This window comes from Muntiacus reevesi, chromosome 8 (genome assembly GCF_963930625.1).
Source record: "Muntiacus reevesi chromosome 8, mMunRee1.1, whole genome shotgun sequence".
Classification (NCBI taxonomy): domain Eukaryota; kingdom Metazoa; phylum Chordata; class Mammalia; order Artiodactyla; family Cervidae; genus Muntiacus; species Muntiacus reevesi.
Window position 1 is genome coordinate 46,331,741 of NC_089256.1, and position 12,010 is coordinate 46,343,750.

General features: G+C 53.4%; 1 protein-coding gene across 2 annotated transcripts in view; it reads right to left on the reverse strand.

Moving 5' to 3' along the window:
• Positions 1-802: 802 nt before the first annotated feature.
• Positions 803-12,010, reverse strand: part of ADCY5 (adenylate cyclase 5) — a 157,277-nt gene continuing 146,069 nt past the window's right edge. The window contains exons 18-21 of one of the 2 annotated variants that reach the window (XM_065942711.1): positions 9,006-9,269; positions 7,754-7,958; positions 4,824-4,948; positions 803-3,149 (exon numbers count right to left, since the gene is read on the reverse strand). In XM_065942711.1, coding sequence (XP_065798783.1) covers positions 3,021-3,149; positions 4,824-4,948; positions 7,754-7,958; positions 9,006-9,269 — 723 coding nt within the window. In that variant the 3' untranslated portion in view covers positions 803-3,020. The remainder of the gene's footprint in view (positions 3,150-4,823; positions 4,949-7,753; positions 7,959-9,005; positions 9,270-12,010) is intronic. The other variant, XR_010664193.1, reaches the window with a different exon arrangement.

Consider the following 12,010-nt stretch of genomic DNA (forward strand, 5'->3'; position numbering starts at 1 on the left):
GGGGGAGCATGCCGTCTATGGGGTCGCACAGAGTCGGACACGACTGAAGCGACTTAGCAGCAGCAGCAGCAGCAGCCTGCCTACCACCTTTCCCTTCCTCTTGGGAAAGGAGGAGTCCTGGACACATGTGAAGTTACTCATCTGTGTGGGCTTACTAGACAGGCTCGCTTTAATCTTGGTTGTTAATTACCAGCTGTGTGGACTTAGGCAGATGACTCAACCTCTCTGTTCCTTCCTCAGTGCAATGTGGTGGCTAGGAGGATTAAATGAAGCCATGTTTGTAGGGTGCTTTTCCCAGACTTTGGCACACAGATTGCCTGATAAATATTCCTAGCTATCCAAGTCAGGTCAGTTCACCTCCTGCCTACGTCTACCCCACTGCCACCTACTTGGGTCCTTTCGATGATCTGTGTTCCCTCTTGTATTTTCAACTTTCATTCCCTTAGCATTGAAACACATTTGGCTCACCTGTTTTAAAACATCCTCCCCTTGGTCCTGAATCTTTCTGGTTCCATCCTTCATTGCTTGTTCCCTTGGTCCCTCTGCTTCTCTCTCCATCCCATGGCCTCCTGCACCCTGGCACGTCCAAGGTCACCAGTGTTCTCCCACCAGTACTGCCACAACGACTGCAGTCTTTGGCCAACATTCTCACCTCAGCAGTGCACTGTCCCCACTCAGGGGCGCTCTCTGCCCTCTGAGCTGTCCTCTGCAAGACCTGTCCTGCACTGAGAGCACTGTTCTTCCCACTGGAACCAGACCCACCACCCAAGACGCAAATTAGACCAAGACACGTTACCAGTGAAAGTGTTTAATAGTTAAATTATTTAAATAGACTTTTCCATTTCCATGGGAAATCATAATTGTATTCATTTTTGCAAGAGCAGGGATAAAAAGAGTGCACACCCCTTGGAGGGAATGAAGAGCTAGCACTGCACGTGGTCACCAGTCACTGCCAGGATGGGTGGGAGGGGCCCCACAAGGCCAGGGAGGCCATGACCAACAGGGGAAACAATGGAGAAACCAGCACACACATTACTCAGGTTGGGAGCAAAATGAAAACCCAGCACCACTGGCAGGCCGTATGGAGAGATCAGGGACTCGAATACAACACCATGGAGAATGCCAGCCCCTTGTGACAGAGGGGTGATGCAGAATTCAGAGGATGGAGCAGCAAAAGCACAGATAGACTAAGGCTGCCAGTGTTAGGCCCATAAGCTTTGCTTCTCAGAATTGTGTTTGATTGGGGTGGGAGGTGGTGTGTGGAAAGGGGAGGGCGGGGCTAGTGTCCACTGAGAGGTGGTGCAGGGGGGTGTCAAAGTAATGTTTTGCAGCTGGCATATAGCTGCCTCCTCACCTCCTTCAAGCTCACATGGGAGGCGAGAATAACGCTGCCCTGAGACAGAATGAAGAGATCTGGGCACAGGACCCAAGGATTCTGTTTGAATAAGGTCTGTATGACAGTATATCATTTTCCAAATGCCTCCCCTCATAGGACATAAAAAATAGCAATTTTCCTTGGTATATTTGACTGCTCCCACCCCCCAAATGAAATCAGACAAAACGAAGTTTCTGCTGGTTTTGGCCCATGGGTTGGCCTCCACTCTTTCCTCTGTCTGGTTTGTAGATGGAGAGCAAAGACCCCATCCTTTCCTTGCCTGAGGGATCAGCTCCAGAGAGAGATGCCTGCACCTTGGCCAGCATAGGAAGCCAGGCAGCCCAGCCTTCCCCACACCCCCACACCAGCTGAGCTCTCAGGGTTGCAGGGGCCGCCTCTCTGCCCAAAGCAAAAGCTGACATCTCTGACAGCAGAAGGGTGGAAGGAGGCCCGGCTGTCTGCCATGGGTTGAGGCTGCTTCTCTTGACTCCAGCTCGGCCTGAGATGGGAAAGAGGCTTTTGTTTTCTTTATATTCTGTTTGCATTTTACTTAAGAGAGGTGACGCGTTTGTGTGTGTGTGTGAGAAAGAGAGAGAGAGACAGGGAGAAAGATGGGGTAACGTGTGCATGCATCTTCCTACATATGGTACCCCAAAAGGACACGCTCACTGCTATGGTTGGACCTGGGAAAATCTGAGGTGAGGGAAACAGGTGTCCTGAATGAGACCAGTTCCACAGCATAAACACACACACACACATACACACGCACACACACTCCAGTACATACATCGACATACATACAGTACAAATGAGGACGAACGCCCTGCTGTGCACAGCTGTTTTCTAATATAGAGAATTTACAAAATATAGAATTTGGTATATTTGTTAGATCTCCAAGGTTTTCAATAATACAAAATAAAAAATACAAAAAGACAAGTTGGGATCCCTGCCCTCCCTCCCCAGTGGCATCCTGGTTTGCTTGTGGGTCTCTTACACGCATACAACTAGCATAGTCTAAAGAAGGGCACAGAAACGTGTTTTGTTTTATTTAATAAATATTTTCTTTTTTTCTCAGAACCACCACTCCTTGCTCTGAGTCCTCTGGCCTCCCCCTCGCAGTTAGTTCTGCCCCCTCCAGGGGCACCCGCTGTGGGTTGTGGGAGGGGCCCGCGATGAAGGCCAACTCCAAAAGCCAGCACTCCCGCCGAGGCCTGCAGAGCCGCTGCCTCGGTCTGAAGTGTAAAGGCTCACACAGAAAAGCAGCCCCGGCCCGGGCCAGAGTGGCGCCGCCTCCCGCCCGCCGGAGGCCGAGCTCCGCGGCCCTGCGCCCAGGCGGCCTGCCCTGCAGAGCGCGATCCCTCCTGCCGCTCCTCTCCGCGCGCGCGGCAGCTCCCTTCAGTCAGAAAACTCGAGGTTCCGACCGCATGTGGCGGCGCCTTCAACAGAGGGAGACATCTTTGGTCAGCTTGGTGCTCGCAGGACGCTGGCACCCCGGGCCTTAGACGGAGACCGCCAGCCCTCCCGCCCGCAAAGGCAGAGGCTGCTTCTGGAGTCAATGTGGGAAATCTCAGGGCGGCCTCGCGGGCTGGAGCGAGGCTTCCGCCGTTTCTCTGGAGGCCAGGCTGCCTGGCGTCGGCGGTGGCTGCTAACTGGGCGGGGGCCCTCCATTGAGGAAGTAGGTCATCATCTCGCCTTTGCCCTTGACCTTGACCACACCCCGGCACTCCAGCTGGTACGTGTTGGCGGCCAGCACCTGGTACATGTCTGTGGTGACCTAAGAGGCAAAGGAGGAGAGAGGACAGGCCAGTCATGACCTGACTGCCCCTGACTCCGAAGGGTGGGTGGCAGCCCCACTGCAGGGCAGCTCCTCCAAGGAAGGGCCTCAGAACCCCGAAGGCAGCACCCACTCGCGGCCAGGTGGGGTGTCCAGCCCCTCAATGCGCCTGTGGCCACGCACTGCCTATCCTCCCTCCACAATGAGAGAACCGCAGAAGCCGAGGGGAGCTCTCAGGAGCTCACACCTCTCCCACTCTCCACAGTCCGTGCCCAAGTGTTTTACTAAAGCCTCACTCCAGAACTTTCAGAAGGTTCTAGAAAATGGTTTTCCACCACAGACAGTTTGAGAACCACTGCTGATTTCATTTCATCTTCCTATGAGGTGAGAACTATGATCTCAGATTTGGAAAACCTATGCCACTTGCCTGAAGTCACACAACTGGTAAATGCTAGAGACCAGATTCACTTCAGATTGTGCTGCCCGCCTCTGCTTTGGCTTTTGGAACAAAGAGGAGGACTCACAGGCAGTGTCAGTAACGACAGGACACTAGTGCAGGGCAAAGGGCCAAGCAGAGGTGACAGGAGGAGCAGTAAGACTGAAGCTTCACCACAGGGTAATCCAAGAGCCATTTTGAGTATGGCCAGCACCCCTGCCAGGGCCCCCATCCACACCTGCTGTCCAGCCAAGGAGGAAGGGGCTGCACATTCTGTGAAAGGTAAGCGTTTTGTAAAGGTAGGTGCCCTGCCATCGGTTACTGACTGAGTCCCTCACATCTGCGTGTGTGGGGGGGGGGGCGGGGGTTGAAGCTCTGTAAACACTCCTCCTCTCTTTCCATCTCTCCTCAGGAGCCCCACTCCCACCTTTCTGTCCCACTCTCTTCCCCCCGTCAACCCCCCCCCACACACACACACTCCCAGGATGGAGGTGAGAGGAGGCCATCTGGCCAGGTCCCTCAGGCAACACCCACAGGCCAGCCAGGGCTGTGCTGGGGTCAGTCCCTTTGTTCAGAGGCCCCACAAGGGAGTGAAGTTGGTGGACGGTTAAGCAGTGTCAGTGTGAACTAGGACCTTAAAAATGGCCCAGTTTGCACTTGGGAAAACCGAGACCAGGAAGGCTACCCGAGGTTCCACGGTTCAGGGTCTTTCTGTGTCAGATCAAGCAAGGCCTGAGAAAAACAAAGAAAAGCAGCTGAAGAGCACCAACCACCCTGCACAGGATGGAGATGAGAAAGTCTCCAGGTCTCTGGCTAGGCTTCTTGGCTGTTAAGACTGGTGGGGGCACCATCCAGGGACCAGTGGCCTTGGCTCGTTTTCAGAACCAGGCCCTGAGTGCTCTGAGCTCCATTTAGCAAATCCTGCTCGCTACAACCGCCTGCCTTGTGTCTGCTCTGTGTGCCTGGAGTGTGGCATTAGCACTCCTGGCTTGGCATGGGCAGCTGGCTGTGCCATTCCCCACAATTCCTCCTGTGGCCAGTAGAGGGCTTTGCGCAGGCTAGAAGATCTGTCCAAGGTACTGACAGCCTGAAACACAATTGTGTTCTCCAAGTTTCCACTGCATCAGCACCAACCACCCCATCTCCCTCAAATGTGGCTGCAGAAATTCTGAGTAGGAACTGTGAGCAGCACACAGAGGTTCCCCAGTGGACATGGAGGTGGACGCTCCTGCACTCACCTGGATGCGGTCGGGCACGCCGGTGCTGTCCATGCGGCTGGCCACGTTCACTGTATTGCCCCAGATGTCATACTGAGGCTTGCGGGCTCCAATCACGCCCGCCACCACGGGGCCAATATTGAGCCCTGCAGGGGACAGAAGTCAGAATTCTCATCAGGGTTCAGACCAACTCTTTCCTGCCTGCCCTCAATCCCATTCCTCCCCCTATTCTTGGCAGATTCTCTCCCTGACTCTTGGCCTGAAGATACCCAGGGTCCTTCTGGCTTGAGGCTGTACCTACCCCCAACACCTGCCACTGCTCTGATCCTCTCGCACACTTCCTGGCTCAAGACCACAGGAACCCAATCACATAGTCGCTACTCCTGTGTCCTTGTCACCCAGGCAGCACTCAGCTCCTGCAAATCCACCGCTAGACTGCCCTCTTTAAGACATCCAGTGACCTTTTGCATTTTCCGGTTGCCTTTCTTTAATCACCCCTCGCCCGGTGGCATTTAAGTTTCCCACCTTTAATTCAGACTCAGCATACCAGACTCACCTTGCTCCTCTGTTCCAGGGGTGCCATCATTCTTGTTCTCAGAACCTGCCTCCTAACCCACTTCCCTGCCCAGTGTCTCCTCTCTCCAAGTAATTCACCCCCAGGTTTCTGCACCAGGGTGGTGATGCCGCAGTGACTGATGCCGGGAAGTAATCTGCTGCATCCATGTGGACTCTCCCTCTCCGTCTCTCTCCTCCACTTCTGCTCCAGTCTGTCTGCCTTCCTAGTCCTGCCCAAGACAGCACTGGGCAGCCCTGCCCCGAGCCTCTGCTGTGCTGGTCTCTACCTCAAATGCCCTTTCTCCTCTCCCAGCAAAGTCCTTCCCAGACACATCTGCCTCAACCAGCACTCTCTGGATATTTCCTGCCCCATCTCCAAGGCCCAGGGCACTGCCTCCTATTACATAAACTGTCTCTCATGATGGGCCTCATTAAGCCTAATTGTGGCTTAACTATTTCTTAGCGTGCGACCACAAATACAACAGAAGCTCCCACACACCCTCCTCGACCACTCACTAAATCATAGATGTCATCAGTCCTCAAACCCTTCCCTCCACCAACCTCCTCTTTGGGTCCATCAAGCCACAGGTAGCTTTTTACCCCATGTGCTATTCCCAGGCTGGGCCGTCGCCCTCACTGGTGACAGCCATGCTCCCCAGGGAAGACATCCCTGTGTCTGTAGGGCAGGATCTACCACATGAGACTCCCAGCTGCCTGCCCAGCTCCTTGTCTGCCTGCCACTTAATCCCCAGTCCTGGTCCAGCACAGGAGCTGGGGCAGCTCACAGAAACATACATGCCAGGAGAGAAGTGCAGATCAGTGGAGGTGGGGAGGTGGAGTGGAAGAAAAACAAGGATGGCAACATCATGGGAAACCAGGGGTGATGTTTACACAGAAGCACAGACGGCTCATCAGTTAAAGCCACCCCCCAGCTGGCTCTGGTCTGGCTTTAGAGCATCTGATGCAAAATGAAAACCTGGTCTAGTCCACAGGCATGTGCCCACCAGCCCGCACGGCCAACTCCTCAGGGAAAGACAGTTCCCAGCACTCAGGCCAGAACAAAAGATCTCCTGAGGACCTTCATGATCACAATATTGACTTTTAAGAATCCATATTTCAGTTTAACATGCTAATTTTGAGAACTGAAATACCAGTATCTTTGCTGGTGAATCACTGTTCCTTTTTTAAAAATTTGAAATCTGAATCATTTTTGGCCTGAGACATTTCTGGGAGGGAGCTGATAATACAGTAAAATTTTGACAAAGAACTGCTCTTTCGGAAAGCATTCTTTATCTCCACCATCCTCAAGAGGCAGAGAGCAGTGCTCGACAAAGCTGTTTCTTTTGAAAAAGTAACTCTTATTCTGAAAGCCTGGGTATCCTTGACAAGATAAGGACAAAACGAGTCACTGAGACACCTTGAAGCTTATCAAGCAACACAGAGTTGTGTTTCTCAGATCATTTAGTGCATGCAGAGGCGGAGCAAATAGGCAAGTGTGCTGATATACATGGGTTTTCCCGGCACTATTCTTGCAGCTCTTCTGTAGAATAGAAGACTAGAAGAGTGGGGTAATAAACAACAAAAGGAATACAAAGAAGATGTATAGCAGAGGAAATATAGCCAATATTTTATAACTTTACTTGGAGTATAATCACTATGCTGTATACCCACAACTAATATTATATTGTAAATCAACTATACTTCAATTAAGAAATAAAATAATAAATACAAAAATTGAAAAAAAAATTATATAGGGTTTTGGTTCAAAGGTTTTCTAAACAAGTAGAATATAGCGCTGCCTGTTTTGAAACAAGCCCAGGGCTTCTGCTCAGAACTTCCCCCTCTCTCCTGCAGCAGCCTGGCCCCCCAGATACCACAGCATCTACGAAGCTCCTCAAAGCCACCCAACAAGGGCCAAAGCATTTGACAAAGAAGAAATCCAAGAAAGATACGTGGACTCAACTTATCTCCACATCCTCACCATTTCTTTCCCCAGTTTGTGTAGATTAGAAGAACCTTCACAGCACCTAGATCTTGCTCACCTATACACAGAAACCACTTAGAACTCAGCAGTAACCTCTTTCTGAGTTCCAGCCTCTCCCATGGGGTGCCCTGTGTGTGCCCTTGGCACACAGCATCCCCCACAAAGCCTCTCTGGTGGGCATAGTGAGTAGAAAAGGCAGGAACTGAGAAAAATGGTGTCCCATGCTCACCATCATGCAGAGGAGGCACCTCTAGGCCCCAGAAGAACTCTGCTGTGTGATGGGTACCATCCCCCACCCCTTGGGCAGGGACATTCTATAACATCAACCTCCTTGGACTGGCTCATGGAAGCAGGATGGGAGAGGGGGGTTGGAGAGCCCCTACAAGCCCTCAGCACTCTGAGCCAGGCTCACCGATCTTCATCTGGAAGTTGTTGAAAGAGTGCTCGTTGATGTACTTCATTTGGTCCATCAACTTCATGGCAAAGTCGGCCAGGGCTTTGATGTGGGTCTTGCCCACCTTGTCGTAGGTGGAGTCATTGAGTCCCGAGGCGGCCATGTAGGTGCTGCCAATGGTCTTGATCTTTTCCAGCTGCCTGAACCGGTCCTCACTAATGATCTGGGAAGAAGGAGGCCAAACCTGGGTCATCCCAAAGTTGGGTACTGAGGTCTGCAGGAGAGTGCAGCAGCACAGCCCCTTGTGTCTCCCTTGTTCACACAGAGGGGCCCATCTCTGTCACCAACTCAATGTAAAGCCTCGGTGCTCCCCAACAGTCAGGCCTCCTCTGGCACTCACCCGCTGGCTGTCTAGGGGCTGTGGGCGATGAGCCCAGCCACATACAAGAGCCCCTGGGGCCAGGTCATGAGTCACCTCTGGGGCTCTTTCCCATAATATGGATTGGCAGCTGCCCTTCCCTTTGCTGGCTAAGGTCCCCAGCCCTTCCAGGGAAACCTCCTCATTGTTGTCCAGCAGGCCACTCTTCTATCTCCAGGATCTGCTGGAAGCCTGTCCATATCCATTTCAGCCAACTCCAGTAACCACAATGCCCGGGAGTCTTGGGGGCTGCTTCTGACACTGCCTGGTCCCAGCTCCACCATCTCACTAGTGTTTGTGCTCCATGCCCCAGCCCCTGTATTCCTGCTGGGCTTGTCCCGCTCACACTCCCTACAGGGTGAGCTCCCAGCACCGAGACTGCTCTGCTGGGCACAGTATTCCTCAGGGTCTGGCACACACTAGGTACTCAACAAAGAAAATGCCTTTGCTTCTGCTTCTGCTGTTCAAGGCTTTGCAACTTGGTCCCACCTCCTCCTTTAGCCTGGGAATCCCTCCTCCCTTGGACTCTCTCAAACACTGAGTCCCAGCCTGAGGCCCTGTTCAGCCCAAGATGGCACAAGAGGAATGGCAGGTGATGGGGGTGTTTGGCGAGTCAGCCAGGCGGGGCCTTGATGGGGCAGCTGAGGCTGAAACCCCAGCTCTGCCACTTACAGGCAGTGACCCAAGGCAAGACACTTAATGTCTGTGAGTCTGGGCCTCCCCATTGTGACATGGTGATGGGGAAGAAATACACGCAGGTGCCTGTGGCAGTGCCTGGGACACAGTCAGGGCTCCTGACGTCTCCGCTCACACTGGTGATGGGAAAGGGGGGGTGTCGGGGCCCAGCTGCACCTCATCAAAGTCTGCGATGATCTCGTTGAGCAGCCGCAGGCACTCGACGCCCTCGTTGTTGGCCTCCAGTTCCACGTAGAACTCGGAGAAGTTGGCGATGGAGGCGAACATGACAGCCACGCACTCGCACGACTGATAGTAGAGCTCGTCGTTGCGCCGTTCACGGGCCAGGAAGTGTGCTGCCACGTCCTTGGGTAGAATATTGTGCAGCAGCCGCCGGTTGTAGGCCTGCAGCTCCTCCATCTCCTCCTTCTCCTCTGTGGCCTGGGACAGAGGGCCCGGTCAGAGGGAGGGCAAGCAGCAGGCTGCTTAGAAAAAGGCAGTGCAGCCCGCCTACATGCCTACATGGGTCCAAGATTTCAGCAAGTGCCAGCTTTGCATCCTCACTGCTGTCTCTACTTCCAGGTTTTCTATCAAGAGTATCTATTACTTTGACCGTCAGAAAAGAGAGCTCTGTAAGTGGCTAACTCTTCCCGCCCACCTCTTGGTATATGTGCTGCCGAAGCGAGCACCTACCTGCCTCTTGGAAAGGGACACCTATGAGAGCGTTGATCCTGAAGGAAGGACCCTGAGTGAAAACAGGTCCCAGAGGAGAAGCTGGACGGATCCTGTCTGCCCCAGATGAAAAGGAGGCAGGAGGATAAAAGGATGGTTCAAGCCCAAACCCACACGGCCCTCTAGCCACTCAAGTGCTCCTTGATTGTCTATTTTCCTCTTCGTATAAGGAAACACACACAGAAAAGCAATTTTATAAAAATCACTTTAGCAGACTGAATGCAGGGAAACCTGCTCAGAGCCCTGCCTGGTCTCCCTGGGTCCCCGAGAGCTGACCCACCCCAGGACCAGAGGGTGCAGGTGCCCCGAGGTGCCACCTGGGCACAACAGGGACATCACTGATGTCCCCAAGCTTGGGTCCTGGGCCTGGGATGAACTCACCATCCAGGATAAAGGGACAGTGCAGAACCCTCAGGTCAGGAGGCCAACAGTGGCCCACAAGCTGAAGCACGGAGGTAGTCCTACACTTCGGTGTGCAAGGAGCCAGCTGACCAGAGTGTTCAAGGGGCACAGGGGTCCAGAAGGGGGGGTCTTCTTGCTTCCTCCCCTCAATGGCTAACAGAATGGTCCCTTGAATGGGGGCAACCAACAGTGTACGTAAGGCAGGCAGACAAGCAGGCCAAGCATCACTAGCAGTTTAAATGATCTAGCCAGCTTTCTTGGGCCTTCCTTAAGTAAACATGGAGGCCTTTCTATTCACCGCAGCTAGAACCTCCAAAAATGCCAGGACTACTTCTCAGGGCCCCGGGTCTCCAGGTGGGCAGTGGTTGCTCATGAAGAAGGAGCTGCTACACCAATCAAGGCTGCAGGTCTGGCTTCAGGGGGAAAGGAGAAAGCTGAGGGATGAGGTGAGAGGACACACCTTATTTTGGGGATGGATGGGTCACACCCAAGGAAGTTCCTGGACCCTCAGATGCCAGGGGGGTCCAGCAGGCACATGCTGTCTTCCTGACGGGTGGCTCCTGTGGGGTGGGACACTTTGACCACCCCCCTCCCCTAAATTGGGCTTCCCTGGTGGCTCAGCGGTAAAGAATCCTGCAATGCAGGAGATGCAGGTTCTATCCCTAGGTCAGGAAGATCCCCTGGAGAAGGGAATGGCAACCCATTCCAGTATTCTGGCTGGAAAAATCCCATGGGCAGAGGAACCTGGTGGGCTACAGTCTATGGGGTCACAAAAACAGACACGACCTTGCGACTAAACAACTGCCATAAATAAGGGCCCCTGCTCATGCTCTGGAACAGGTGTGCCAGAGGGAGAAGGCTGGTGTGGGAGTCCCTCTCCTTCTCCCTGCTGTCCCTGTGGAGGGGCCCCAGCTGCTTTGAAGATGCACCAGGCTGCCCCCACTCCTGCCCCTACCACCTACGGAGACCACACGCCTGGGGACCCAGGAGCACCTCAGCTCTTCTGATCAGCCCACAGGTGGCAGGAATGCTTTCCCAGAGAGCATCTGCCCAGAGTGTCAGGCAGTGGAGGCAGGGGTGGGGACGCTGGGAGCACATCTGCTGCTGGGAACAGAAGCCAAACACAGAGGCGCTGGTCAGGTGCACCTGCCACCTCTGGGAACTCTGCCCAAGACGTGTGGGCAGTTGCCAGCACAGCCAGCTGCTTCTAGGGCTGGGCTCTGCTCAGGCAGGATGGCTCAGAGGTTCACAGGTGCTTGCTGGTCCTAATAAGGTCAAGGCTATGGGAGCAGACAAGAATGGGCTCTCCTGAGAACCAAGACCCAGTGGAAGGGGCCATGCAGGTGTGTGTTTTTTGCAGGTGCTTCAGGGAAGTTAAGGACCCTAGGCTCCCCACCTCCCTGTCAGCACCACACCCACCCACCATGACCATAGATCCAACAGCTAAATGGGCTGCTAGGCGAGACTGGGGGTGGGGCAACAGACCATCACTCATCCATCCCAAGAACCTGTGTTCAGGTTATTATTTACCCCTCCCCAAAGCCCTGGAGGACGATGGGAGATGGAAGGATGTGGGAGCATCATGAGATGCTTCAGTAGAGACAGGCTGACAAACCTGGCAGGTAGAGACACACTCACCCCCACACTCACATACATGTGCATGTTTTCAAAATGGGGAGTGGTCAGCCACTTCCTTTTCAATTTTCCCTTCCTTCCCAACCTTGTACAGAATGCTTGTACCTGAGGAAGGACGTGATCAGAGGAAGGAGTGCCACATGTGGTGTATCTAGCAAGGAAGCAGGGCCGTGAGGTGGGGGGAGGGCATGGTGGGGCAGAGAAGGAGGCTGGGGTGATGGGGAGGTCAGTTCCATTGAACAAGTGAGTAAATATGTGAAAGAAATAGAAGGGAAAGTTCTCACTGCCAGTGATAATATTTACATGCATGAAAGGAGGAAGGCTAGAAAGAAGCCTGAGGTATTGCATTGGGAATGGGGGTACTGCTATCAACTCATGGTTTTAAATATCAACTGACAGTTACTGTAGTAGTA